Below are 26,219 nucleotides of genomic sequence, written 5' to 3' on the forward strand. Positions count from 1 at the left end.
TCAGTAGCAGTGGCTTTATTGACAGTGCCAGGCAGTCCAGTGTTCAATTTTTAAAAAAATATTTTGGCAAAAAAAATCAGCTTGACATAATTTATTACATACCCCTAATGCAGCTGATCAGTCAGCATGTGTTAGTGTAGCGTATTTCTTTCTAAAATGGACAATTCAGAATTAAAAATGTCTTTGCTGGCTGATTACATCTGGGGTGAATAAAAAATTATGTTCAACAATTTCTTTAAATTGTAAGTTTTGTTCACAAATGATATTGTCACCTATATTTAATGACCTGTTTAATAAGTAATAAGTGTGATATGGTAAAATGCATGTTGCCAGATCTTAACAGCTACACATTTTGTCTATGTTTTATGTTCAGATCACCCAAGATGCATGTTTAAACCAGGTGTGAATAAGGATTAAGTGTAGATAGAACAGATCTGAGGTGAAGAGCTTGGTGGAAAAGTGCTGTTGTGGAGCTATTTGTGGGGCTACATTATAACCGAAACCTATTTTTATAGAATATGACCAACCTATGTGCTACCTGCTTATATCTGTGTGAATCTGTTAGTAAAAAGCCTTTGGGTTGCCGTCTGAGGTGAGGATGGTAAGGTTGCCCCTGGCGTCCTGGTCTTTTTCAATGGCCTCAAATAGAGATTTGAAGTTCCCAGCTCCAAAACCCTGAAAAACATTTAAAAAAGGGTGATTAGGATGATTACAGGGTTGATATTTAATTGCTAATAGTGCAAACCAGAAATAATTGTATAGTGTATAAAGCGAGCAAGTAAAGTTAAGTAAAGAAGAGGTCAAGTCTAAAGAACAAACTAGGCCAAGTGAAGTCTGAGGCCCAATCGCATTTCACCCCTTGGCCCTACCCCTTTGCGAGTGCACGCCGAGGGGAAGGGGTGTCCCAATTCTTGTTAGGCTGGAGGGGTAGGTTAGGGGAAGGGACAGGTCTTGTTAGTCATTTAAATGGAGATTTTTCAGCTGCACACTTCAAACTGAGGGGTATGAGAATCACTGGTAAGAAACCCAACAATGTGAATATTTTTCTTGTTAAAAAAAGTGACGATTAGCTCTATTTTACCAGAGTTTAATGTGTAGTTTCAAAGTTTTATGGACAAATTCTTCATAACTTGATGATGTCCTGATGACGTATTGGTGCTTGAAGGGTTGGCCCAATTCTTAGGGGGAGGATTTCACCCCTTCCCCTTGGAACAGAGTTACACTCAAAAACAAGGAATAGGGGTAAGTGGTAGGGCCAAGGGGTGAAATGGGATTGGGCCTGAATAAAATGGCAAAATATACTGATGATCAGTGATTATCTTACAGCACTTCATGCTTCCCTCTGCTGACAACTTTAATAAAGATGTGGATTTCATTTTCCAGCAGCACTTGGCACACTGCCCACACTGCCAAAATTACCAATTGGTTCTATATAATATTCTATTTTCTTTAAACATTGTTTTGGGGGTTTTAATTGACTGTAATCCATAATCATCAACAATAAAATAAATAAACACTTAAAATAGATCACTCTGTGTGTAATACATCTATATAATGTATGAGTCTCACATATATATTCTAATTTCTTGAGATGCATTAGTAAAATTGCACATGATCAGTATACAGTTTAACATGTTTAAATGTAAAATATATTCTTTCCTTTATTGGTACAGTAGTTATGAATGTGATGAGGTAATCCTATGGTGGTATTTGATTAATAAGTACAAACCCAGGACTAGGCTTTTATTTCTGTCAGAGAAAGCTGCTTTCTCTTCTTCAAAAAGAGAGAAATCGTTTTAAGCATCAGTGCTTCTTTGCTTCTTTGGTGTGGTGGGACAGAAATGTCCTGTGTCTTGGGGCATTTCCTCCACTTTACAGGAGTGAAAATGCCCCTAGTTCATTAGTGGGCCTGTCCAGACAGGCAGGGAACTGTCTGTTAAGGGGCTCAGAGCTCTGTGAGTCCTAGTTTTTGAGGACCCTGTGCTCTGCGGTGTTGAGCTTTCCTGAGCTTTTTAACACTCGTTCAGTCATTCAGTGACTGAAGTGGAACAGAAGTAAAAAAGTAGGACATATTCTTTATAAATGTAAGTAAAAAGGAATAAAACTGATATAAATGATTCACCAAAATAAACTGCAATATATAAGCCATGCTACACAGAAATACCACTAGGATTAATATTTATGACGAATATTTTCCTTGATGTCCATTCATAATGCTTTTTCACTGTGATATTTCTGTATACTGATTTAACACTGATTTAATGATTAATGCAAGCGGAGGCATGTGAGAAAGAACATTTGAACAAACAGCTTTTAACCTCAGGAATATAATCAAGAGGAAGATGGATGATCACAAGCCATCAAACCAAGCTGAGCTGCTTGAATTTTTTTCACCAGGAGTAAAGGCATAAAGTTATCCAAAAGCAGTGTGTAAGACTGGTGGAGGAGAACATGCCAAGATGAATGAAAACTGTGATTAAAAACCAGGGTTATTCCACCAAATATTGATTTCTGAACTCTTATAACTTTATGAATTTGAACTTGTTTTCTTTGCATTATTTGAGGTCTGAAAGCTCTGTGTCTTTTTTGATATTTTAGCCATTTCTCATTTTCTGCAAATAAATGCTCTAAATGATAATATTTTTATTTGGAATTTGAGAGAAATGTTGTCTGTAGAATAAAACAACAAAGTTCATTTTAATCATCCATATATACCTATAAATAGCAAAATCAGAGAAACTGATTGAGAAACTGAAGTGGTCTCTTAATTTTTGTGTTTATTGGTATCCCTGCCGTCTCTACTCACAAAGTGGTTGTTCCTCTGGATGACCTCTAGGAAGAGCGTGGGTCTGTCCTGCACGGGTTTGGAGAAAATCTGGAGCAGGTAGCCCTTATCATCGTAGTCTACTAAGATTTTTAATTCCTGTAGAGATATTAAGAAAGGAGATTAAATGAGAATGATTAGTCAAATTGGCTGTAAACCAATCAGTGAAAACAAACAAAGAGGAAACAAATCATGCTACTGTTTGGGAGAGCTGCAGCCTAGCTGAAGACATTTGTTTTAATCAGCAATCATTCAGCTGCGCTGACAGCTCATCGACCCTAAAGGCCCGGACACACTTGTCTGATTTCGCTCAAACATGTTGACTCGTTTGTCGGTTCTCCATCATGTATCTAGTCTTACCTGCAGGGTCTTCAGGTCCTCCTTCACTTTGATCTTGGCTGTCTTGAGTTTCTCACGCAGGCTGTCATAGTAGCTATCAGGAGCCGACAGGAACTCCATCCCCCGGGCTTTAAGATTCACTATCTAACAGGATTAGAATTAGAAACACAGCCTTTATTATTCATTTTAATGTATAAATTGTAGCTGTATTAGTATTGCAGTATTATACAACAGCTAGTTCCGACCTCACAATCTGATTGGTTGAGAAATGTTCTAGACGTGATGATATTTGTGATAACATCACGGCCTTCTCACACTAAACCCGTATCACTTTGCCGAGGTGTTGCCGAGTAACGGCGTATATACACAGGACAGCTTAGAATCATCAACGGCATCAGCGGCAGCGTTAGCTTAGCACAGGCTAGCACTCAACCACGGCACGCTCGCCCGCAACGCTGGCTCGTCTTTTGTGGAAAAAAGGGAAAGAAAATCGCTCGGCTAATGCCGTCTGACAGCCAGAACGCTAACAAGCCAGGCTAGGCTAAGCTAAGTTAATGCTGAGCTAAAGCAACGCTAACCTAGCCACAGTCCAGCCGGCTAGCTGAAACCAACACCACCCAGCAAAACAAGCAGAAATGCTCAAAAATGCGCAGCGTCCACCTGAAGACGACTCCACAAAGCAGGAGAGGAGAGTATTAGCGTTATTTCACGGTCCTAATGTTACCATCTTCGCTTTTTCCCAATTTTGCTTTCAAGCTAACTTTCGTGGTGTTAGTCTGTATAAACCGTACACCGCTTTGTAGTTAAGTTTCAGTTCTGTTACAGTTGTGGTGGAACTACTTTTTGGCGGAAGGCACAGTCCATATTAAAGCATATTCAAACTGAATTTCTTAAAGTTCTTTGATTTATTTTCTTTATTCATTTTGTAAAAAAAGAAAATGTTGTATAAAAGCAACAGAACACTTGAGGTTGTGTGTTATCACGAATAACATCACGGCTGTGGTGATCTAATGATGACCGAATCACAGTTGGATGTTATTTGTGATAAGACACTCCCTATCATGTTCTATTGCTTAATTATATTACACTGTGAACAGTTTAAATAAACTGTTAATTCAACATTCTTCTTAAATAAAGGGAGTTAATAGGACGTTTGTAGAAGTGGCTGCCTCTATATTTTAACAAGTTAATAAATAATATGAGGGCTTTTATTGATGTTGATTGATCAGTATAGCTTCTCCAACTCATCCCAGAGGTACTGGCCAGGGCTCCACTCATTCACTCCACTCATTCACAGTGCGCAAGAGATTTCTGCCTCATTCTCATTAGCTTAGCTGATGCTGGCTATTGGCTGTTGTGACATTAGGCTTAAGAATGGGTGCTCAGTGAATCCTATTCTACAGGAATACATGCTTATCCATGACTAAGGTGCAATGGGTGCACCCTAAACAGCTAAATTCTCCAATTAAAAGGGGTTTCTTGAAACTTTTGAACATGTATGGTACTGCAAGTCGTGTAGCACAACAATACATCTTCCAACTGACATGCCTAATGTCATTACATACAAACTAGTATAGGGTCCCATGACTTCTGTCATCTTCCATGGAAACTAAACCAACTAAAGTAACTAAACTAACTACAGAACACACTATGGGCCCTATTTTACACTTTGCACAAGTCTGTGTCATTTAAATAGCAACAATGCTTGTGAATATATCTAGTGTATTTTTTTCGCACTATAAGGCACACCGGCTCTATAAGGCGCATTATCAAAGAACGTCTATTTTCTGGTCTATTTTCATACATAAGGCGCACCAGATTATAAGGCACATTTTATGCAACACTAGTAAGGAACAGGGGTGTCCCCATGTATTCTTTCTTCTAATTCAGCAGGTCTCTCCGATGGGTGGTTGTAATTCAGGTTAACGTAGTTAAGTAAAGCCAAGCTAAGTAAACAAAACAGTAAAAAAAAAAAAAAAATTAAGAACTTTTCAACATCAAACAAGCGCTGGATGTTAATCACAAATACACACATTTCTCTTCTGAAAACTGTTTATTTGGGTGAGTAAAGCACTTCTGTTTATTTATAGTAAGCTTAGATTCACAAATTTCGCCAGCTGTTAGCATCTAATGTGTTCTGGTAAGCCAGGGTGATATCAGATAGCTGTTCGTCCCACGTAGCTTGTTTTAACATGGTAAACTTGCAGGCTACAGTCCAATATACTCACCTCTGAATGGCGAGCGAGCTAACGCTTAGCACAATTAGCAGCTAATGCTAATGCTGCTCCAGCAGTGCTATAGTCTTTACTCTATACTTGTGGTCATTTTAAATATTTTAAACATTGATATCTTATCTTATAGAAACTCACTGCTTTGATGATGTCTGATGTGTTTAGGGCGATGTGCTGTACTCCAGCTCCTCCATTATAGTCCACATATTCCTACAGAGAGTGAGAAAGAACACCATGGTTAAAAAAACAAGCATTCAGTCTACAAGCATTCAGTTTAGAGAAATAATGCTCAAGGAACATTCTGGAAACAAGTAATCTAATAATGGTTTGCAAACAGAAAATGATAGTAATATTTCTCATACAACATTTCAGTTTAGACAAAATTTAAAATTATTGAAACATCTGACTTAATTTCCCCATAATTAAAAAATACAATGCATGAAATACAATGCAATGAAAAGCATTGATAAATTGGTAAATAATATTCAATAAATGTGACAAAAATGTTTTCCAAACTTTAACAACAGAGTTAAAGAATTAATTTAAACAACAACTAAAATATTTTCTGAAGTTACACTGACAATAAAAGGGTTCTTAAGCTTGCATTACTTTACTTTAATTTTATAAATGTTAAGTTTAGCAATTTAGGTTATGAAGTGGTGGAAAAATTAATTTATTTTTTAAAAAGTTTTAGGTATTCAGTATTGGTATTTTGATATATTAAAGTAGTTTGCTTGTTTCACATTTATCAAATGTGAAAAGCATGTCTTCAATCTTGAGAGTAAACAAAAAAGTTTTAAAAAATTATAAAAATATTTTAGGAACCATTACAGACTCCTAAACCTGTAAAGGTTTGTTTTTTACCTATAGTATACCTTTTTGCCCTAATTTGTTACCTATTTTTATCTACAATCTGTCACAATTTTTCTGTTTTTGATTCTAAGAAGCAAAACTTTGAGTTAGAATTAGGCTGGTTGTAAAATTGGTAACCTATTTGAGTGCTTTGGACCATCAATAGGAACTATACAGCAGGTTTCGGACCTGGATCTGTGATTTCTTCTTGCCGGGTGCTGGTTCATTGATGGGCATCTTGATGGTCTCCTCATAGTTGGTGACCACGATGGACCTGAGAGAGCTGTACTGCGTGTGGATCTGTTTATCATCTATAGACCAGAAACGGTGGAACATCAGGCACTTCTGGTACCTGAGAGAGACAGACAGAAGGTGGGAACAGCAGTGAGGCATTCTCCTCAACACCGTCCAAAACACTTCCCAATTAATCACAGAACACTGAAGGATAATTACAGAAATCAAAGCTCAGCTACTGGAGTTGGCCCAAGCCTGATATCTGATTTATGTGAAATAAATTCTGATGGAATTTTCCTTTCACTGTTTAAATGGGTGCATCCAGCACCGCCAGCGAAGGGTTTTCTAGGAACAGCTATTATTGATTGCATGTACTGGGTTTGCACAAGCAGTGCGTGGGCTACGTGAACTCCCTCACCAGTCTGATATCGGCACCATTTCATCGTCTGGCTGGTTTCCCACAATGTGGTCGATGAAGCTCAGGCAACCTGGAGGCCTGCGAGAAAAAGAGTATAAGTATAAGTGCAATTTAAAAGGATGAATCATGAAAAAACATGTTGTGGTAACACTTTACATTAAGTGTCGACTAACTAACATGAATTAATGCATTAGTTACCATGAGTAAGACATGAGGTAATACATTAACAATGCTTAAACATGGAACTACGACATTAATTAATGTTATTTTCACATAAACTAATGTTAGAAGTAAAGCATCTTTTAGGATGAACAATAAATCATACACTTCATTAATAATGTTAAGTAATGTTAAACAAGTAATAATTGATCTTCTTATTGTTCTTATATAATATTCTAGTTTTCTTAGACACTATTTTTTGGGTTTTCATTGGCTGTAAGCCTTAATCATCAACAATAAAATAAATAAACGCCTAAAAGAGATCACTCTGTGTGTAATACAGTTATATAATATGAGTTACTGACATAAAGTAACTTTTCAATTATATTCTAATTGTTTAAGATACACCTGCCACACATTTACATGCATTTACTGAGCACTTTATTAGGAATAATGTACTCTAGCCCTATTTACACGTATCCACACCATAAACTGTAAACTATAAACTGTAACTATTCAAAAATGACTGCATTTTACTATAATCATTTTAAACCATAAAGCAGTAAAGAAAACTAAACTGTATTCTGTAAACATATATTTTTGAAAGGCCCTGTTTTAAGGTCTTATGATCCCTCCTCATGCATCCAGATTTTTTAAGGAGCTTCTGTTTTTATTTTTGCACTCATATATATCCACATACAAATGACATTCAGTGGCCACAGAAAGAGAAACTGAGGTTTATGAGACGAGGCTGATGTTTCTCCAGTCTTTAACTGTACAGTTTTGGTGATTCTGTGCCATTCACTGCAGCCTCAGCTTTCTGTTCTTGGCTGAAAAAACTGAGACCCAATTTATAGATTTATAGCTCCAACCAGACTGATCATTATTCTCAGCTGACCTTTCTTATCATCAACATTTTTTTTCCATCTGAAAAAATATGAGAAGTGCTGTACTGTACATGTTTTACTGCAATATGTCATGATGAGCACAGAATGCAGACACGTGCAGATACTGATAAAATTGTGTTTATTATAAAATAAACAGATGTAAGACATAGTCGATACAGAAAAATGGGTAATCACCAATAACCAGAGCAATGAAGACAAAACCATACCATAAACAAGAGACAGTCCAGAGTTCATACACGAGAGATCCAATGTCAGAGGTAATCCAAGAGGCAGTAGTGAAAACACAGTCCAGGTAATACACAAGCAATCCAGTATCAGAGGCAAAGGCAATAATCGGCGTCGAGAAAAACAAAGGCAAGGTCATACACAAGATAAACTGAGACAAGAGATATAGAACGCTTTGTAAAGAGGAGAACCTACATTACGCGGCCTGGGTGTTTGTGTGGAGTGCTCTTTTATAGTGCCAGTAATCAGTATTCGGGACTTCCTGGAGGAAGCAGGTGAGGTGTCATGTGACCAGGTGAGTGCGTGATGTCAGTGGGTGGTGCATTCTGGGTAATGTAGTTGTTGACCTGAGACAGGGACAGAGGAGCTAACAGCACCAGACGTGACAGTACCTCCCCCCAAGGGAGTCGGAACGGAGCCGAAACGGGGACGACCACGACGACGTCCACCCGACGGGCAGGGAGTACCGGCGGGAGGACCAGGCGTAGCCACAGAGGTGCCGGACAGGCGGGGGTTGCGAGACTGGGAACCCCGACGCACCGGAGCCGAAGAAGAGAGTGAGCGCTTGGGACGGCCACGTGGTCTGGGAGCAGGTTTTCCAGGGTGACGGGCATGAAATTCGGCCAGTAGAGCAGGATCCAGCACGTCACCGGCGGCAACCCAGCAACGCTCCTCAGGGCCGTAACCCTCCCAGTCAATGAGGTACTGGAGCACACCGCCACGCCTGCGTGAATCCAGCACCTCTCGAACCGCATAGGTAGACGAATCCTCCCCCTCCACTGCCGCGGGAGGCACGTCATCAGGAACACCCTCGGCAAGCGGACCTGGGACAAGAGGCTTGAGCAGAGAGACATGAAACGAGTTATGTACTCTGTACTGAGCAGGTAACTCAATCTTATAAGTCACCTCGTTAACCTGAGACAAAACCTTAAATGGGCCAATATACCTAGGCAGCAGTTTCCTACAGGCCCCCTCAAACCTCAAGTCCCGGGTCGACAACCACACCCTGTCTCCGGGTTGGTATTGGGAGGTGGTACCACGGTGTCTGTCGGACTGCTCCTTATACTTGCGTAAAACCTCCGAAATCTGCTGATGCGTCTCCTCCCACACCTGCTCACTCCGCTTCATCCAGTCGTCAACAGCAGGTATCTCAGTGGACGACGCTGTCCACGGAGCCAACGGAGGCTGATAACCCAGAATGCACTGAAAGGGAGTGAGACCAGATGTGGAGTTAATGAGGGAATTTTGGGCTATCTCAGCCCAAATCAGATACTGTGACCATTCAGTAGGATGTTTATAGCAGTAAAGTCTTAGAAATAACTCCTGATTGACCCTCTCACATTGACCGTTGCTAGTGGGATGAAACCAAGAAGTGAGACTCACGTGTACACCCAAGTGTTCAAAGAACGATTTCCATACCCGGGAAGTAAATTGAGGACCTCTATCTGACAAAATGTCCTCCGGAACTCCAAAATGTCTGAAAATGTGTGTGTATATAGCTTGAGCTGTCTGAAGAGCATTAGGTAGTGCAGGAAAAGGGATAAATTTAACCCCCCTAGAAAATCTGTCTACGACCGTGAGGATGGTAGTGTAACCTTCTGATTCGGGTAAATCCGTAACAAAATCTACAGTAATGTGCGGCCAAGGTCGTTCAGGAACAGGCAGAGGACATAGTTTACCAGCTGGAAGGGCTTTGGGTGTTTTGCATTGTGCGCAGACTGAACATGAAACTATGAAAGCTTGTATGTCAGCTCGCATGGTTTCCCACCAATAACGAGCTGAGATCAGTTGTAGTGTACGTGTAACGCCGGGATGACCAGAAGTAAGGGCAGCATGAGCCCAACCAATGAGTTGATCGCGAAATTGTTCAGGTACAAAAATCTTGTGAGGAGGACAGCCCTCCGGAGGTGGTGTGTTTACCTGGCTCTGATGAATAAGATCATCAAGCTCCCACCTAATGGCAGCCACTCTAACTGTGGGTGGCAGAATGTATTCAGGTTCTGAAGCGTGGCATGTGTCGTCTGGGGAACTAAAAACACGAGATAAAGCATCAGCCTTAGTATTAGGGTTACCAGGTCGAAACGAGATAGAGAAATTAAAACGTGAGAAGAATAATGACCAACGAGCTTGACGGGGTTTTAGTCGTTTAGCTGTACGGAGATATTCCAAGTTTTTATGGTCAGTTAGTACAGTGAATGGATGTGCAGCACCTTCCAGCCAGTGACGCCATTCCTCTAGAGCAAGTTTGACAGCCAGTAATTCTCTATCCCCTATCCCATAGTTACGCTCAGCTGGTGACATCTTTCGTGAGAAGAAGGCTATGGGATGGAGTTTAGGCGGTGAATCGCTGCGTTGGGAGAGAACTGCTCCCACGCCAGTATCTGAAGCGTCGACCTCGACTACAAATGGTAGTTCAGGTTTGGGGTGCATGAGGATGGGGGCAGAAACGAAAGCAGTTTAGAGCTTGTGGAACGCTAAGTCAGCTTCAGGGGCCCACTTAAGGACCTTGGTGGCGTTCTTAGTGAGCGCAGTGAGAGGGGCAGCTATACTGCTAAAGTTACGTATGAAACGCCTATAGAAATTCGCAAATCCTAAGAAACGTTGTAGGTCTTTGATAGATTGAGGAACGGGCCAGCTAGTTATGGCATCTACTTTGGAGTCATCCATGAGAACTCCCTGGGAGCTAATAACATAGCCGAGAAATGCGACTTTCTGAAGATGGAACTCGCACTTCTCGGCTTTAGCATAGAGATCGTTCTCCAGTAGTCTTTGGAGAACTGAGCGAACATGTTGCACGTGGGATACAAGGTCGGGTGAGTAAATTAAGATGTCGTCTATAAAAAGGGTGACGAATTTGCCAATCATGTCACGGAACACGTCGGTCATAAACGACTGAAACACTGCGGGGGCGTTAGCGAGACCAAAGTCAAAGTCAAAGTGGTTTTTATTGTCATTTCAGCTATATACAGAGTACACAGTGAAACGAAACAACGTTCCTCCAAGGACCATGGTGCACATAAACACAGTGTAGACAGAACAATAGTGCAACAGTACAAAAGTGCAGACAGACAATACAACACAATACAGACAAAGAATAATAAATAACAAAACAGTGTGCAAATTATGCAGTGCGCAAAAAGTGTGCAATAAAGACCAGTGAGGTAGTAATTACCTCTATTACACAGTGTGCAATAGAGTCCAGTGAGGTAGTAGGGTTTTTAGTGCTTTCCATTTTCTGGGGTAAGTGGGGTAAGAGTGTGTGTGCATGTACAGAAAAACCATCAGTTCAGTCTCTGCAGTTGAGGAGTCTGATGGCTTGGGGGTAGAAGCTGTTGCAGAATCTGGTTGTGCTGGACCGGATGCTGCGGTACCTTCTTCCCGAAGGCAGGAGGGAGAACAGTTCGTGTGAGGGATGAGTGGGGTCATTCACAATGCTGGTTGCTTTGCGGATGCTGCGGGTGGTGTAAATGTCCGTGATGGAGGGGAGAGAGACGCCGATGATCCTCTCAGCTGTCCTCACAATACGCTGGAGGGTCTTGCGGTCAGAGACGGTGCAGGTCCCAAACCAGGCAGTGATGCAGCTGCTCAGGATGCTCTCAGTGGTCCCTCTATAGAAGAGTGTGAGGATGGGTGGAGGGAGACGGGCCTTTCTCAGCTTCCGGAGGAAGTAGAGACACTGCTGGGCTTTCTTGGCTGTAGAGCTGGTGTTCAGGGTCCAGGTGAGGTTATCTGCTAAGTGGACACCAAGGAACTTGGTGCTCTTAACAATCTCCACAGAGGACCCGTCGATGTTGAGTGGAGAGTGGGTGTGTTGTGCTCTCCTGAAGTCAACAACCATTTCCTTTGTCTTGTCCACATTCAGGTGAAGGTTGTTGACTGTACACCAGTCTGTCAGCCGCTGCACCTCCTCTCTGTATGCTGACTCGTCGCCTTTGGTGATGAGACCCAGCACGGTTGTATCATCTGCGAACTTGATAAAGCTGTTAGAACTGTGTTTTGCAGCACAGTCATGAGTCAGCAGGGTGAACAGCAGAGGACTCAGGACACTGCCCTGGGGGGCCCCAGTGTTCAGTGTGATGGTGCTGGAGGTGCTGCCCCCGAACCGGACTGACTGGGGTCTCCCCGTCAGAAAGTCCAGGATCCAGTTGCAGAGGGGGGTGTTGAGGCCGAGCGAGCTTAGCTTCCTGATGAGGTTCTGTGGGATGATGGTGTTGAATGCTGAACTGAAGTCTATAAACAGCATTCTGACGTAAGTGTCCCTCTTCTCCAGGTGGGTGAGGGAGAGATGAAGGGTGGTGGTGATGGCATCGTCCGTGGAGCGATTGGGACGATACGCAAACTGCAGGGGGTCCAGTGAAGAGGGCAGTCGTGTCTTGATGTTCCTCATGACTAGCCTCTCAAAGCACTTCATGATGATGGATGTAAGTGCAACGGGACGGTAGTCATTGAGGCAGGACACTGTGGACTTCTTTGGCACGGGAACAATGGTGGTGGACTTGAGGCACGTTGGGACAGTGGCGCTGCACAGGGAGATGTTGAAGATGTCCGTGAGAACATCTGTCAGCTGGTCTGCGCACTCCCTGAGCACTCTGCCGGGGATGTTGTCTGGTCCTGCAGCTTTTCGTGGGTTGACTCTGCGCAGAGTGTTCCTCACATCCACTGCAGTCAGGCACAACACCTGCTCGTCCGGCTTGGGCATGGTCTTTCTCACCATCGTGTTGTTTTGTGCCTCAAACTGTGCATAAAAGTTGTTCAGGGCATCAGGGAGGGAGGCATCACGTTCACAGGACGGTGGCATTGTCCTGTAGTTGGTGATTGCCTGGATGCCCTGCCACATACACCGCGCGTCACCCGTGTCCTTGAAGTGGCTGTGGATTCTCTGGGCGTGTGCGCGCTTTGCCTCTCTGATGGCTCTTGACAGGTCGGCTCTCGCTTTCCTCAGGGCCACCTTGTCACCCACTCTGAAGGCGGAGTCGCGGGTCCTCAGCAGCGCACGTACCTCAGCAGTCATCCAAGGCTTCTGGTTTGGGCGTGTAGTGATGGTCTTGGAGACAGTGACATAATCAATACACTTGCTGATGTAGCCAGTGACTGATGCTGCATACTCCTCCAAATCAACAGAATCGCCTTCAGTAGCAGCCTCCCTAAACATGTCCCATGCAGTGCACTCAAAACAGTCCTGAAGGGCAGAGATGGAGCCTGCCGGCCAGGTTTTCACCTGCTTCTGAACTGGTCTGGAGCGTCTGATGAGTGGTGTGTATGTTGGAGTCAGCCAAACACACATGTGGTCCGAGAAAGCAAGGTGGGGGCGGGGCTCCGCCCGGTACGCGCTGGGGATGTTTGTGTAAACAAGATCCAGCGCGCTCGCTCCTCTCGTTGCAAAGTCCACATGTTGATGGAATTTAGGGAGCACTGACTTGAGATTTGCGTGGTTGAAATCTCCGGCGATAATAAACAGTCCGTCTGGGTGTTTGTTCTGCAGATCGCTGATAGACTGATAGAGTTCACACAGAGCCTCTTTAGCATTAGCACCAATGCTAGCGCTGGGTGGGATGTAGACAGCAGCTATTAGCACGGCGGAGAACTCCCGTACTAAATAAAAAGGTCTGCACTTGACTATCAGGAACTCCGCCAGCGGAGAGCAGTGTTTGGCGACAGTCACAGCGTTGTTACACCATTCCGTGTTGATGTAAACACACACGCCTCCACCGCGGGTCTTCCCGGATAGAGCCGCGCTCCTATCCGCTCTGAACGCGGTTAGCCCGGCTAGCTGAATGGCGCTGTCCGGAATGTTGTCGTTCAGCCACGATTCCACAAAAAACAAAGCACAGCAGTCTCTGAACTCACGCTGGGTTGTTCGCTGGAGTCGGATGTAGTCCAGTTTATTGTCAAGGGAACAGACGTTTGCCAGAAAGAGCGATGGTATAGCCGGCCGGCTAGGACTAGCCTTTAGCCTCGCGCGGATCCCGGCTCTCTTTCCGCGCTTACGCTTACGCTCGCACCACTTGCGATGGCACTTCTCATTACTAAATATTCATAGTGGCCATTAGTGGTAGTAAATGCAGTCTTCCACTCATCCCCCTCCCTAATGCGGATTAGGTTGTACGCATTACGAAGATCAAGCTTAGTAAAATAGCGTTACGCAGCTGTTCAAGAGCGCAAGGAATGAGGGGCAATGGGTACGCAAACTTCTTGGTAATAGCATTTAAGCCTCTGTAATCAATACAGGGTCTCAGTCCCCCGTCCTTTTTCTTAACAAAGAAAAAACCTGAACCGACTGGCGACTTGGACGGGCGAATGAAACCCTGAGCTAGAGCTTCAGTAACGTAATCCTCCATAGCCTTCTCCTCATCGAGAGTGAAGGGATAAATTCTAGCTTTGGGTAGAGAGGCACCCTCCACTAGATCAATTGCACAGTCATAAAAGCGATGAGGAGGTAACTTAGTGGCGTTAACCTTACTAAACACTTCCAAAAAATCGGGAGATAATAAAAACGATCTTAGCATTATCGGTTGTGGGCGGTGAATTACTGAAAAACACGGAGCATTGTAAAAACGCTGCATTTTTCCGGATCCCCATAAAAAATCTCAGGTTTAGAGACAGAAAAACCAGGCACAGATGAAATAGCGTTGGGCAAACGGGGGGCAGCTAATGGGCTAGGGCTAGGGCTAGGCTCAGTTAAGCCTCTGAGGTGAGCTAGCAGCTCCGAAAGTTGTTGCTGCTGTGTAGCTTGTTGGCTGGCTAGCTCAGAAACAGCTTGGGTCACACCAGCGAGCGTTTGCTGGTGCTGACCGAGTAGCCTCCCCTGGTTGGCTAAACCAGATCTAATAGCCTCAGAATCTGCTATCTGATCTTGTACGGCCGCGTATTCTGTCATGATGAGCACAGAATGCAGACACGTGCAGATACTGATAAAATTGTGTTTATTATAAAATAAACAGATGTAAGACGTAGTCGATACAGAAAAATGGGTAATCACCAATAACCAGAGCAATGAAGACAAAACCATACCATAAACGAGAGACAGTCCAGAGTTCATACACGAGAGATCCAATGTCAGAGGTAATCCAAGAGGCAGTAGTGAAAACACAGTCCAGGTAATACACAAGCAATCCAATATCAGAGGCAAGGCAATAATCAGCGTCGAGAAAAACAAAGGCAAGGTCATACACAAGATAAACTGAGACAAGAGATATAGAACGCTTTGTAAAGAGGAGAACCTACATTACGCGGCCTGGGTGTTTGTGTGGAGTGCTCTTTTATAGTGCCAGTAATCAGTATTCGGGACTTCCTGGAGGAAGCAGGTGAGGTGTCACGTGACCAGGTGAGTGCGTGATGTCAGTGGGTGGTGCATTCTGGGTAATGTAGTTGTTGACCCGAGAACCTCCGTTAGAGCTGGGTGTGGAAGGGACAGAGGAGCTAACAGCACCAGACGTGACACAATACTTACAGTTTTGGAAGCAGTGGGTCCTTAAAGAGAGGTTCCTGGTAGCCTGGCAGAAACAGGCCTTTATACGGGGTCATGTACTCAACCAGTGTGTGGGTTGTGTCTCCGTACTGAGAAAACAAAGCAAAAGCAGAGGCTTCAATTTGGCTTTATTATATGCCTGTGTGGACACATGTATCAGGAAAAATATCTAGTAAATATTTGTTTTGATTCCTGATGTTAAGGTTAGGCTTTGGTTAAGTGTAAAGGATACTGTATGTAGAATGCAATGGGGATGTCCAATAAAGATAGGAATACAAACTAGTTTGAGTGCATGTGTGTGTTTGCTTCTCACCGTTTGAACCACAGCATATTTCACTTTGCCGTGTTTGTCTTGTTCCACCCATGGTTCTTTAACTATCACCGCTCCCCTTTCTTTGGCTTTCTGTACATAAATAAAAGACAACTGTTAGGTCAGTCAGCCAGCTACAAAGATGTAAAGAAGTATTGACATTCATTACTCTGTAGGTAGAAATATAGATACTAGGGTTCACAATACTTCTGTAGAAGTATCAACTCAAGTAAAAAAAAAGCTTTTTATTTAAGAAAAAATGATAAAAGTACTATTTTCAACAATACTTGAAGTATAAAGGTAAAAGTACAAATGCCATTAAGGCCCTACTTAAGTAAGGTAATAAAGTATTTGCTCTTCATTACTTTACCCCTCTGGGCAGCCAGGTAACACATTGTATCCATCAGTAAAAATGATGATAAGAATAGGAGACCACTTAACAATGATGAGCTTCTTTGATTTTACCAAATTGAAAACCTTTGGAATATAATCAAGAGGAAGACGGATGAAGCCATCAAACCAAGCTGAACTGCTTGAATTTTTTGCACCAGGAGTAAAGGCATAAAGTTATTTAAAAGCAGTGTGTAAGACTGGTGGAGGAGATCATGCCGAGATGCATGAAAACTGTGCCTAAAAACCATGGTTATTCCACCAAATATTAATATGAACTTGTTTTCTTTGGATTATTTGTCTTTTATTTATCTTTTTCTGTTATTTCAGCCATTTCTCATTTTCTGCAATTAAATGCTCTAAATTACAATATTTTTTGGGGATTATTATTTATTTGGGAGAAATGTTGTCCTTAGTTTATAGAATAAAACAGCAATGTTCATTTTACTCAAACATATATATTTAAATAGCAAAATCAGAGAAACTGAAGTGGTCTCTTTCTTTTTTTTCAGAGCTATATATAGTATATATATAGCATAAACAAAACAGAGCTGGGAAATATATCAATTCTCGACCTTCACTGCTTTACAATTTTACAAAAGGTTTTACTCACAAGGTAAACATCTCACAGCATATACTCATACCGGTGTGAGTGTTCCCAAGCCACAACTAAGTTTTAATGGTCCTGTAACCTACAACTGTCTAATTACCACTAATTACATCTATCTGTGTGAGTTTCCAAAAACTTTTTTCATAAAATTAATTTCATAAATTTTTCTGAATATTCCCAAAAGACTAATATATATATATAAAGAATATTCTGTTTGGATTGTCCAAAACAAAAAGATAAATTGTGACCGACCATTTATAGCATAAACTGGAGACCAAGTGATGTTTTAGAACCTTTAAAATTTTTCATTTAGGAAGTAAAATTTCCATCATTTCTGGCCAAGAAAGCCGTTTCAATGACATGCAGATACAATGCAGGAGTGTTTTATCTCTCATAAATCACAGCACAGTCCTCTGAGTCATACTGAAACTGTGCCATACATAACACTGCCACCAAGTGGTAAACGTGCCCCGGTGTGATTTACCTTCACTGTGTAATAGTGTTGCTGAGTCACTCTTCCCCATGTATTGATCTATTCACACTATAAATCTCTCCCTCTCTTCATTTACCTTGACCAGGAAATCACAGTCTTCTACTTGGAACGCGATGTCCTTCACGCTGTCCCCGTGCTGCATCAGATGCTGTCCCATCTCTGCATGAAGGGACAATGCAGGAATTTAACACTGGATTCTGTGCTATTATTCTCAGTATGGATCAAATAAATGACCAGAAAAAGTATTTACTAATAAACAACATGCTGAACAGGGAATAGTGAAAATACTGTACATATTTATTAATATACACTGCAAAAAATCCATTGGCAAAAACTAGACAAAATAAATGCAAATTAAGACAAATATATGTAAATTAAGCAAAAAAATCTGCTAATGGGGTAAGCAAAATTTTCTTAGTAAGATTTCTTACAAAAAGCAATGGCAAAGTCTCAAAATGAGTGAAGTAACACCTTAATCAAGCAAAAAAGTCATGTTTTTTGGAAACAAGAATCAGAATAACTTGATTGCTGCTTGATTGAGCTTATTTTGAGTTCAAATTACTTTCAAAGTAAGAATGATTAAGATAATTATTCCTAAAATAAGCAAAATAATCTAACACAAAAAGTCTTATCAGAGAAGAAAATAAGATTTATTGCCTTAAATGTAGAAAATTTCACTTGCTAAGATTTAGTTTTTTGCAGTGTAAGAAATGTAGAATGTGTTGATTTATACACATCCATGTGGAAACTTGGAAATTAGGACACCCCATAAAGACATAAAAAGATACATTTTATGTTTTTACATTAAGAGATAAAGGCATTGTAATAATGTAATCTAACAAATCTTCTAAAAGAAATCCATTCATATCCACACATCTATTCATATATCCGCCCATCCACCCATTCATCCATCCATGTCTATCTATCTATCTATCTATCTATCTATCTATCTATCTATCTATCTGTCTGTCTGTCTGTCTGTCTGTCTGTCTGTCTGTCTGTCTGTCTATTTATCTATCTATCTATCTATCTATCCATGTTTATTAATTCTTGTCCATCCATCCATCCATCCATCCATCCAACCATTTATCCATTCATACATCCTCTCATCCATTCAAGCATCCATCTACGTGAAGCATTGAGAGCATTCATACCTTCATTTCCAGGATTTAGTGCAGATTCAAAGACAAATAAAATCTATGAAAAAAAAATAAACACAAATAGGTGTAAATACATTTGATATTGTTAGTATAAATCACACTGCTGTTCAAAAACAACTGTGTAACTAAAACTAAACAGTTCTAGGTCTTAAATGTGGAGTGTTTGTGTGTGTACGTGTGTGAATACACACCTTATCCTGTTTGATGACGTGGGACACTATCTCTCTGCTGCCGGTCTCCAGGCCCTTGTAGGCCACAGGCTCGAAGCCCATCTTGTCACAGTAGAAGGCTGCAGCCTGCAGCAGGACACAGACAGACCAACCCGTTAGAGAGCTTTTCATACGCTGAACTGAGTGTGATACAGCAGAGACATTAAATATGAAGTCCATTCCACCCTTGAGTTTGGTCATTCACTCCCTTAGCATCACTTGTAAAAGAAAAGTGTATTTAAGTATATATATATTTTTTTTTAAGTATAATTAACATTGAAAAGTACATACTTTTAGAATTAAAATTAATATGTACTTAAATACATACTAAATGTAATATTGTGGAACAACTTGTGGCAACTTAAGTATACTTAAATTGTAATTAAGCTTTGTGATTAAACAAAAAAGCATTAGGTTGTGCTTTTAAGTGCATCTTTTTGTATAACTTCTGCAAACTTAAGAAGATTTAAGCATGTGTTTTTAATATAATTTTTAATACACTTGAAGTATATAGTAAACGTTCTACTTTTTTATCAAAACAACATTTAATTTAAAGCGTATTGCTTAAAAATACATTTTATGGAAACACAGAGAAGCTTTTCACAAATGATATAGTCTACAGTAGAAGACATTATAGAGAATATTGTACAATTTTGTAGTTGCATCCTCACTGAATAAAAATTATGTTCTGCCCAAATTTTACTCCAGTTAAACATATATTGAAGATTTACAAGTACAAAGACCTGCAGAATTGATATCTATGAGCATTAAAATTGTGTCATATGATCATACATATGATTAAAAGGAAAAATTACTTGTTTATATTGTTGCAGTCCAGTGAAAAACCAGTATCTTCATTTTTGTGGATTTTTAGTTTACTACAGAATTTGAACACACAAACGAATCAAAATGTCAAAATGTATTAATATATGGACCAATATGATTTCTCCAAAATAACCTGACATAAACTCTTTATTTGCATTGATATTCATTAGTTAATAATTTTATCTCTCTCCTGTAAAGTTGCTGATTTGGAGATACGTGCTTTTTTTATTAAGCTCTGCAAAACCCTGTGCAGGTTTAAACTAGCAGGCCTATTACCAGAAAGCTACAATGAGCTTCGCTCTGTGCCAAAGGACTTTCCCGTTTCTAATCAGCCACCTTTTATCCTCCCTGTGCTACAGTGATGTCATACTGAACCACTGAATGAACGCGTGAATGAATAGTGGCACTGAAGAGCGAATAAAGGAATAAATGACTCGGTTTGATGATTCTCTGGAGAAATCCTAAATCCTGCTCGGATGGACGGACCTGTCTTTTCCACTCCAGTGGTCGGAGGACGCAGGCTTTGATTGCTGTGTAAATACACATTAAACTGCTTATCGTAGCGGCAATCAGTATTGCATCACTGTTACATCTGAACTGCACTCTGCCCCGATTACTGTGAAGTCAGGTTTGCAGAGTGTATTAGTGAGAGATTTGTGCACTATTGACAGTTTATATATGTGTATATCGTCACGCACACTCCTTGTTTGTTTAAATGTGATTAATGGACCAATAGAAATGCTCAATATTACAAAAGTACCTATTAAAAAAAAACTCAACCAAACTCAAAACTGGCTGAGCACCACTCAGTCCTCTCTTTATGCTCTCTTTTGAGATATTTTCTTTTCTTTTCTTTTCTTTTTGTGTGGCTGTCTTTTCAGATCTTATTCATTCTTTTGAGATCACCTTTTCCTTTCTCTTCTTTTCTTTTCTTATAGCCTTCGTTACCGTTCACCCCCCTCTGTAAAGTGCAACAGTGAGGTCTGGTTTGACTGAGGTTTATACAGGGTAGTGCACAGGTGCAGCCGGCGTACGCTGATCACCGCCGGGGATTATGGGAGTTGGAGTTTTGGGATCCAACCCTATCATTTCCTCCCTTACGTCTACCAGTCCCCCTGCTGGCAGCCCATGCTGCAGCACTGCCCATCACAGGAACAGCTGCTCAATATTAGTGGTTCTTCCATGTGCAGTGGCGGACTTAGCAATTTGGGGGCTCAAGGCGAATTTAGCTAGGGGGCCCATCAACATTAATATGCAAGAAATAGGGTTGTGCCGATGGATGATATCATCGTCCATCCTCATTTAGGACCCAACATTGCGATGGATGGTAACCATCGCGATGCCACGCCCACTGTTTTGTTTTTCCAGAAACATGCACTGACCTTCTTTAGGTCTCCTTCACCTAAAACTTTAGCAGGGATCGTACAGAAAAAGATCAAATCAGGTATATGAGTCAGGGATGAAAAAATACCCTACTGCTAAATATGCCTAATTGGCATATTATTCTATTATTTATTATTATTCTATTATTATTCTATTATTATTATTATTATTAATCTATTATTATTTATATCTAGGTTACAGCTTGTCTTCTTCTTGGTTTTTCTACATGTCTGTATTAATTTTAAACATTTCATGTCATTCATGCTGGTTGTGCCAGGAAACTTGCTCATTGTCAGCCAGTGCACGGTACTTTGAAAATAAATTATGAAAATTCTATTATTATTAGAAAAATAACAAACGAAAATAAACCCAAAATGTGGACAAAAATATAATCTAACGAATTTCAAAACATAGAAACGAAAAACTTTAAAATGGTATTAATATAATAAAATATAATAACTGGATCAAACAGTTTAGCTTCAGTCACAAGGAACGCGCACGTCAGTCAAAAGGAAAGCGCGCGCGGCATTGCGATAAAAAAAAAAAAAACGTTTTAATAAATAAGGTCCTATCAAGTGAATTAAAATATATGGTATTAAATGGTATTAAATTCACATGTTTATTGATATTTAATCAAGAGAAATCAGGCAAAATGCGCTGCGCTCTCTCTCTCCCCCTCCCTCCCTCCCTCCCTCCCGCAGCACGGAGCTAAATTCAGCGTGAGGCTAGAAATAATACAACAACTAAAATTAAGATGAGTGAGGACCTGTAAAGTAATAAAATATTGTCAAATATAAAGGATAGCTTGAGGTTTTGGGGAGCTGTTTCAATTATTTGAAACTGAAACTAACTGAAACTGATATTATTCTGTGCACTATTATATAGCTTTTGATTGTGTTTTGAATGAGTTTTTATTTTATATTAATTACTTTTTATTCATTTAAAATATTTTGAGTATTTTATTGATAAAAAAAAGCTTATCAGTTTTGGAAGAGCATCTGTTTTTAGTTTAGCCTCTTCCTTCTTTTTTTCTTTTTGTAGCAAGTGGCGCTTCATGGCTTGGCTCACAACCCACTTGTACACTTAATTTCACCTTAATTCCTCGCGTTGCGGTTCATGGCATGAATAGAATATTCCATTTTAACAGGAAAGAGAGGGGGTGTGGACTGAACTGTATTTCTTTGTAATTTATTGTGTTGTCTTTGTTTCCATTTTAAACATACAAGAATCACCATTTCTGAACGCACTATGTGTGAATTACTGTCCAAAGGGCCCCAATTACCAGCTGTAGGCCTATGGGAAGTTTGCAGCCAGTCAAGGGGCCCCTACAGTGGGCTGCAGTGAAAGGGGCCCAAGGCAGTTGCCTAGCAATGCCTCTATGCAAAGACCGCCTCTGTCCATGTGAAAACCGATATCCTGATTTTGTTGGAGTAACTTCTATCCTAGAAAGGCTTTCTACTACATTCTGAAGAATTGTTGTAATGATTTATTTTCATTCAACAACAAGAGCTTTAGTACAGTCAGTATGTTGGGATGATCACCACTCCAACTCATCCACAACTCATCCCAAATCTATTAGATTGTAAATCTTCCTTCCCAGAGTCCTTTGCTTCTGTAGGCCAGCTGAACAAGCCCCTCTAGGGCTACACAGCAAGTAAAGAATGGAGCTCAGCACTCTGGGAGTGAATCAGACTTGATGGTCTTCAGTGGTAACTGAGCACTGGGAAATGACCTCCTCTTGATGAGTGCCAGTTTCATCATAACGTTCTTGATGGTCTTTGCGACGGAACTTTATCAACACAATACCAACCCTGCCTCTTCACAACACAACTGATGATTCAAGTAATTAACTGAAAAGCCATTTTAGGTGACTCTACCTCATAAATCTGACTGAGAAAATCCAGCCAAGATGTTATTTACTGTACATCCTGTACATTTGCACTCCTGGACACTACTGTCACTTTACTGTACATCCTGTATGTTTTTTGAATTTATATATTCTTGTATATATCTTATAATAGTTTTAATTTTCTTACTGCAACTTTACTTGCTTCTTTTTGATTATACTGTATCACACCTATTATTGTTGTTTGTGCCTCTGTGTTGTATTCTGTAATCTATCTATCTATCTTTTAAATATAAAACATATTCTGGTTCGTTTAACACTTTTTTTGTTTACTAAATCTTTTCCATATATTTTTTTCATAGTTTGGATGACTTTAGTATTAGTCTAAAATGCTGAAAAATTTAAAGTAATGATAAAACACTGAATTTATGGTGAGTGGTATTTGAACTCTGAAAGTCAAATGCGCCTCAACAAGCCTGAGGTTATAATCCAAGATGGCTGCCTCGCACACCAACAGCATCAACTGTAGTAAAAGCAACAATGCTAACCAGGGACAATGCTAACAATAATAATCAGGGACATATTTTGGGTGGATTTGCCCTAAAACTCTGTAAACTTTGGTTTAACATCATTTTCAGGTCCATCATCCAAATTGAGAAGTAAATGCAGAATTAATTTCCAGCAATTTCTTGCTGAGGACTTTAAGGACTTACCTGTTTGGCATTACCCACCCAGAACGTCAAATGGTGGAACCTCACGAATTTGCCTCTCTCTGGCTGAAATACAAAAAAATCGATTATAAATTCACCAAGACAATCATATTTTATGTTTTTTTTTTTTTTTTCTTATGACTTAAAAGTCTGAATGTAATGACACAGAAATTAATATGCTAATCATTTATTATACTGTATCTCCAAACCAGTGACTAGTTCACTGTTCCTGTGAAGAGGGTCACTCAGTACAGTATATACACAGTACAATATACAGTATCAATGACTGGTGTACTGTAGAAGTAGAATTAGATATTTACCTTTTCCCCTTTGTCTGTGTAGCTTGTCTGCAGGGAGAATCAAAAGCATGTTATCTTAATATACAGTAGTGCTTTATGGATTTTTGTGAAAATATTAAAGACAACACCTGACCAGACAAAACAACAGGACTTGTGGTTCATCAGGTGTGTAACCACACCAATTGATATTGCAAGGTAATCTGACAAATTTTAGACATCTAGAGTTTGGGGATGGGAAGTCCCACAATGTTTTAAAAAATTCTGTATATTTGAAGTTTTAATCAATTACAAGTTTTGGAGTGAATTGTCCTATTTTAAAGAAACTATCAGTGTCAGATTTGTTCACAGTAGTGATGAATGGAAGAATTTGATTATTTTAAAAGCTACATCACAAAAATACACTTAAAATTGGTATATAAAATTAATGAATAGTAGGTCAAAGATGAAGGATGAAAGGTGAAAGGTGAGGGGCCTAACCTGTATTTTCCATAAGCCATCCATGACTAAGGGATACAGGGTGGCATGTTCTAAAGCAAATTAGTCCCTGCTAAAGTTTCTAATTTATTTTATTTTATTTTATTTTTTTATTTTTTTTTATTTTTTTAGATGTAGCATTATTTTACCCTTTTTAATATTCTAAATGAAACACAACAGACAGGGTATTTTGGACATCAAATAAAATTATACTACAGATAAAAACTAGTAAAACAGGTAAAAACTTGTAGCCTAATTGGCTAACTGGCTCGTTTACAGTCATTTTTCTGGAATTCATTGAAATTGTTCTAGTTATTTCACCACTATTGTAGAAACATTTAGTTTTTTTTTTTTTATCAAACCACTTTGAATGACTGGTCACATCATAAGGCTAGATAAGGATACTATATTTATATACTGTAGCACACTTAAAAGACATCAAGTGTCAATCAAAATGCTGCACAATAAGACAAACCAAATTTAGGAAGATGAGCAATCAAGCAATTTTTCTTATGTATAATTAGAACATATATTTAGACTAATAAAAGATGAATAAAAAACAATGGTGACACTTTAAAATAATACTACCTTTATAAAGGCTTTATAAATGGTCATAAATAAGTTTATTATTGGCTATTAATTGGGTTGCAAATTCTTTAAAACCCATTAATAAGCAGTTAAAAATAAATCTATAACAACACATAATTGGAAATGGCAACAGTGAGCTGAAAAATTTCAAATGTGGTTCCACACTTATTTATACTGTCAAACTTCAGATCTTTCTAAATACTTAAATTAAATGACTAAGTTGATTTATATGACTAAGCAAACAATGACTTACTGTTGCCTTTTCAATTAATGTGTTGTAACTGCTTATTAATGGTTTTTAAAGCATTTACAACCTAATCAATAATAATTAATAAACTAATTTATAAACCATGTATAAATCCTTTATAAGGGTAGTTTTATTTTAAAGTGGTACCAAAACTTCAAACAGTCCAATACATCATCTCTAATGGAATTCAAATGCCAGGACAAATGAATGACTTTCTAATTTCTAACAATCAAATTTAGTATTTTCAAGAGTGTTTCATTTTAGGGAACGTCTAATTTCATAATAAATCCATGATTATCACACAAATTGCGCTGTCCTTGGTTCCAAACTCACCATTCTGCTGTTCTAGATGGGCTCTGCTCAACAGGACGGATGGTCAATAAGCGGTCATCACGCGCTCTAATCTACGTATAAGTACTGGCTCCAGATCCCGTGGTGATTGGTCTTCAGGTCAACACCCCCTCATCCTCCTCCCTCAGCACGTACACACTTCAACACTGACCTGGGACAGGTTACCGGGATTCGACACACAGCACTCTCCATTTTAAACTGCTCTCAGATCAGTGTAAAGCGAGGGAGAGTTGGGAAATACTGCTGCTGTCAGCTGTCCAATTCTGTATTGATCCCCTGTCTTCTCTCATCTGTTTAACTGTTCAACTGTTGAACGGCTGACGACCGTGTCTGTCCAAGGCCAAAGTGAAGGGTGTTTGATCAAACTGGTGGAAAAGAAGAGCATTACTTGGTACCATACTTGGAAAATCACGACCACTTACAGAATTATGAAATCTGTCAAACATCTGTCAATATTCACCATTTATGTTGGACACAGATGGGATTTGGCTTTTATCCCATCTGTGCAGTTAGAGGCACTCATGCCCAATGGGAAGCCATAACTGTGGCATCCAGGGAGCAGAGTGTGTTAAAGGTCTTGCTCAAGAAAAACCCACACTGTAAACCCACTATTTGTCTGAACTAAGCCTTTTTTTTTCTAATAATAATTTGATATTTCCAAAGATT

General features: G+C 39.9%; 1 protein-coding gene across 1 annotated transcript; it reads right to left on the minus strand.

Moving 5' to 3' along the window:
* On the minus strand, positions 1 to 25,619 carry hpda (4-hydroxyphenylpyruvate dioxygenase a). Its single transcript, XM_022665761.2, has 14 exons — positions 25,536 to 25,619; positions 23,915 to 23,941; positions 23,598 to 23,660; positions 18,813 to 18,917; positions 18,616 to 18,658; positions 17,538 to 17,620; positions 15,972 to 16,061; positions 15,641 to 15,747; positions 6,899 to 6,976; positions 6,436 to 6,598; positions 5,533 to 5,604; positions 3,185 to 3,307; positions 2,807 to 2,923; positions 1 to 675 (listed from the first exon to the last, which is right to left on the minus strand). The coding sequence occupies exons 1-14, from the start codon at positions 25,536 to 25,538 to the stop codon at positions 562 to 564; spliced, it is 1,188 nt and encodes a 395-aa protein (XP_022521482.2). The 5' UTR covers positions 25,539 to 25,619; the 3' UTR covers positions 1 to 561.
* Between the last annotated feature and the right edge of the window lie 600 nt (positions 25,620 to 26,219).

This window comes from Astyanax mexicanus, chromosome 1 (genome assembly GCF_023375975.1).
Source record: "Astyanax mexicanus isolate ESR-SI-001 chromosome 1, AstMex3_surface, whole genome shotgun sequence".
In the NCBI taxonomy this organism is placed as follows: Eukaryota; Metazoa; Chordata; class Actinopteri; order Characiformes; family Acestrorhamphidae; genus Astyanax; species Astyanax mexicanus.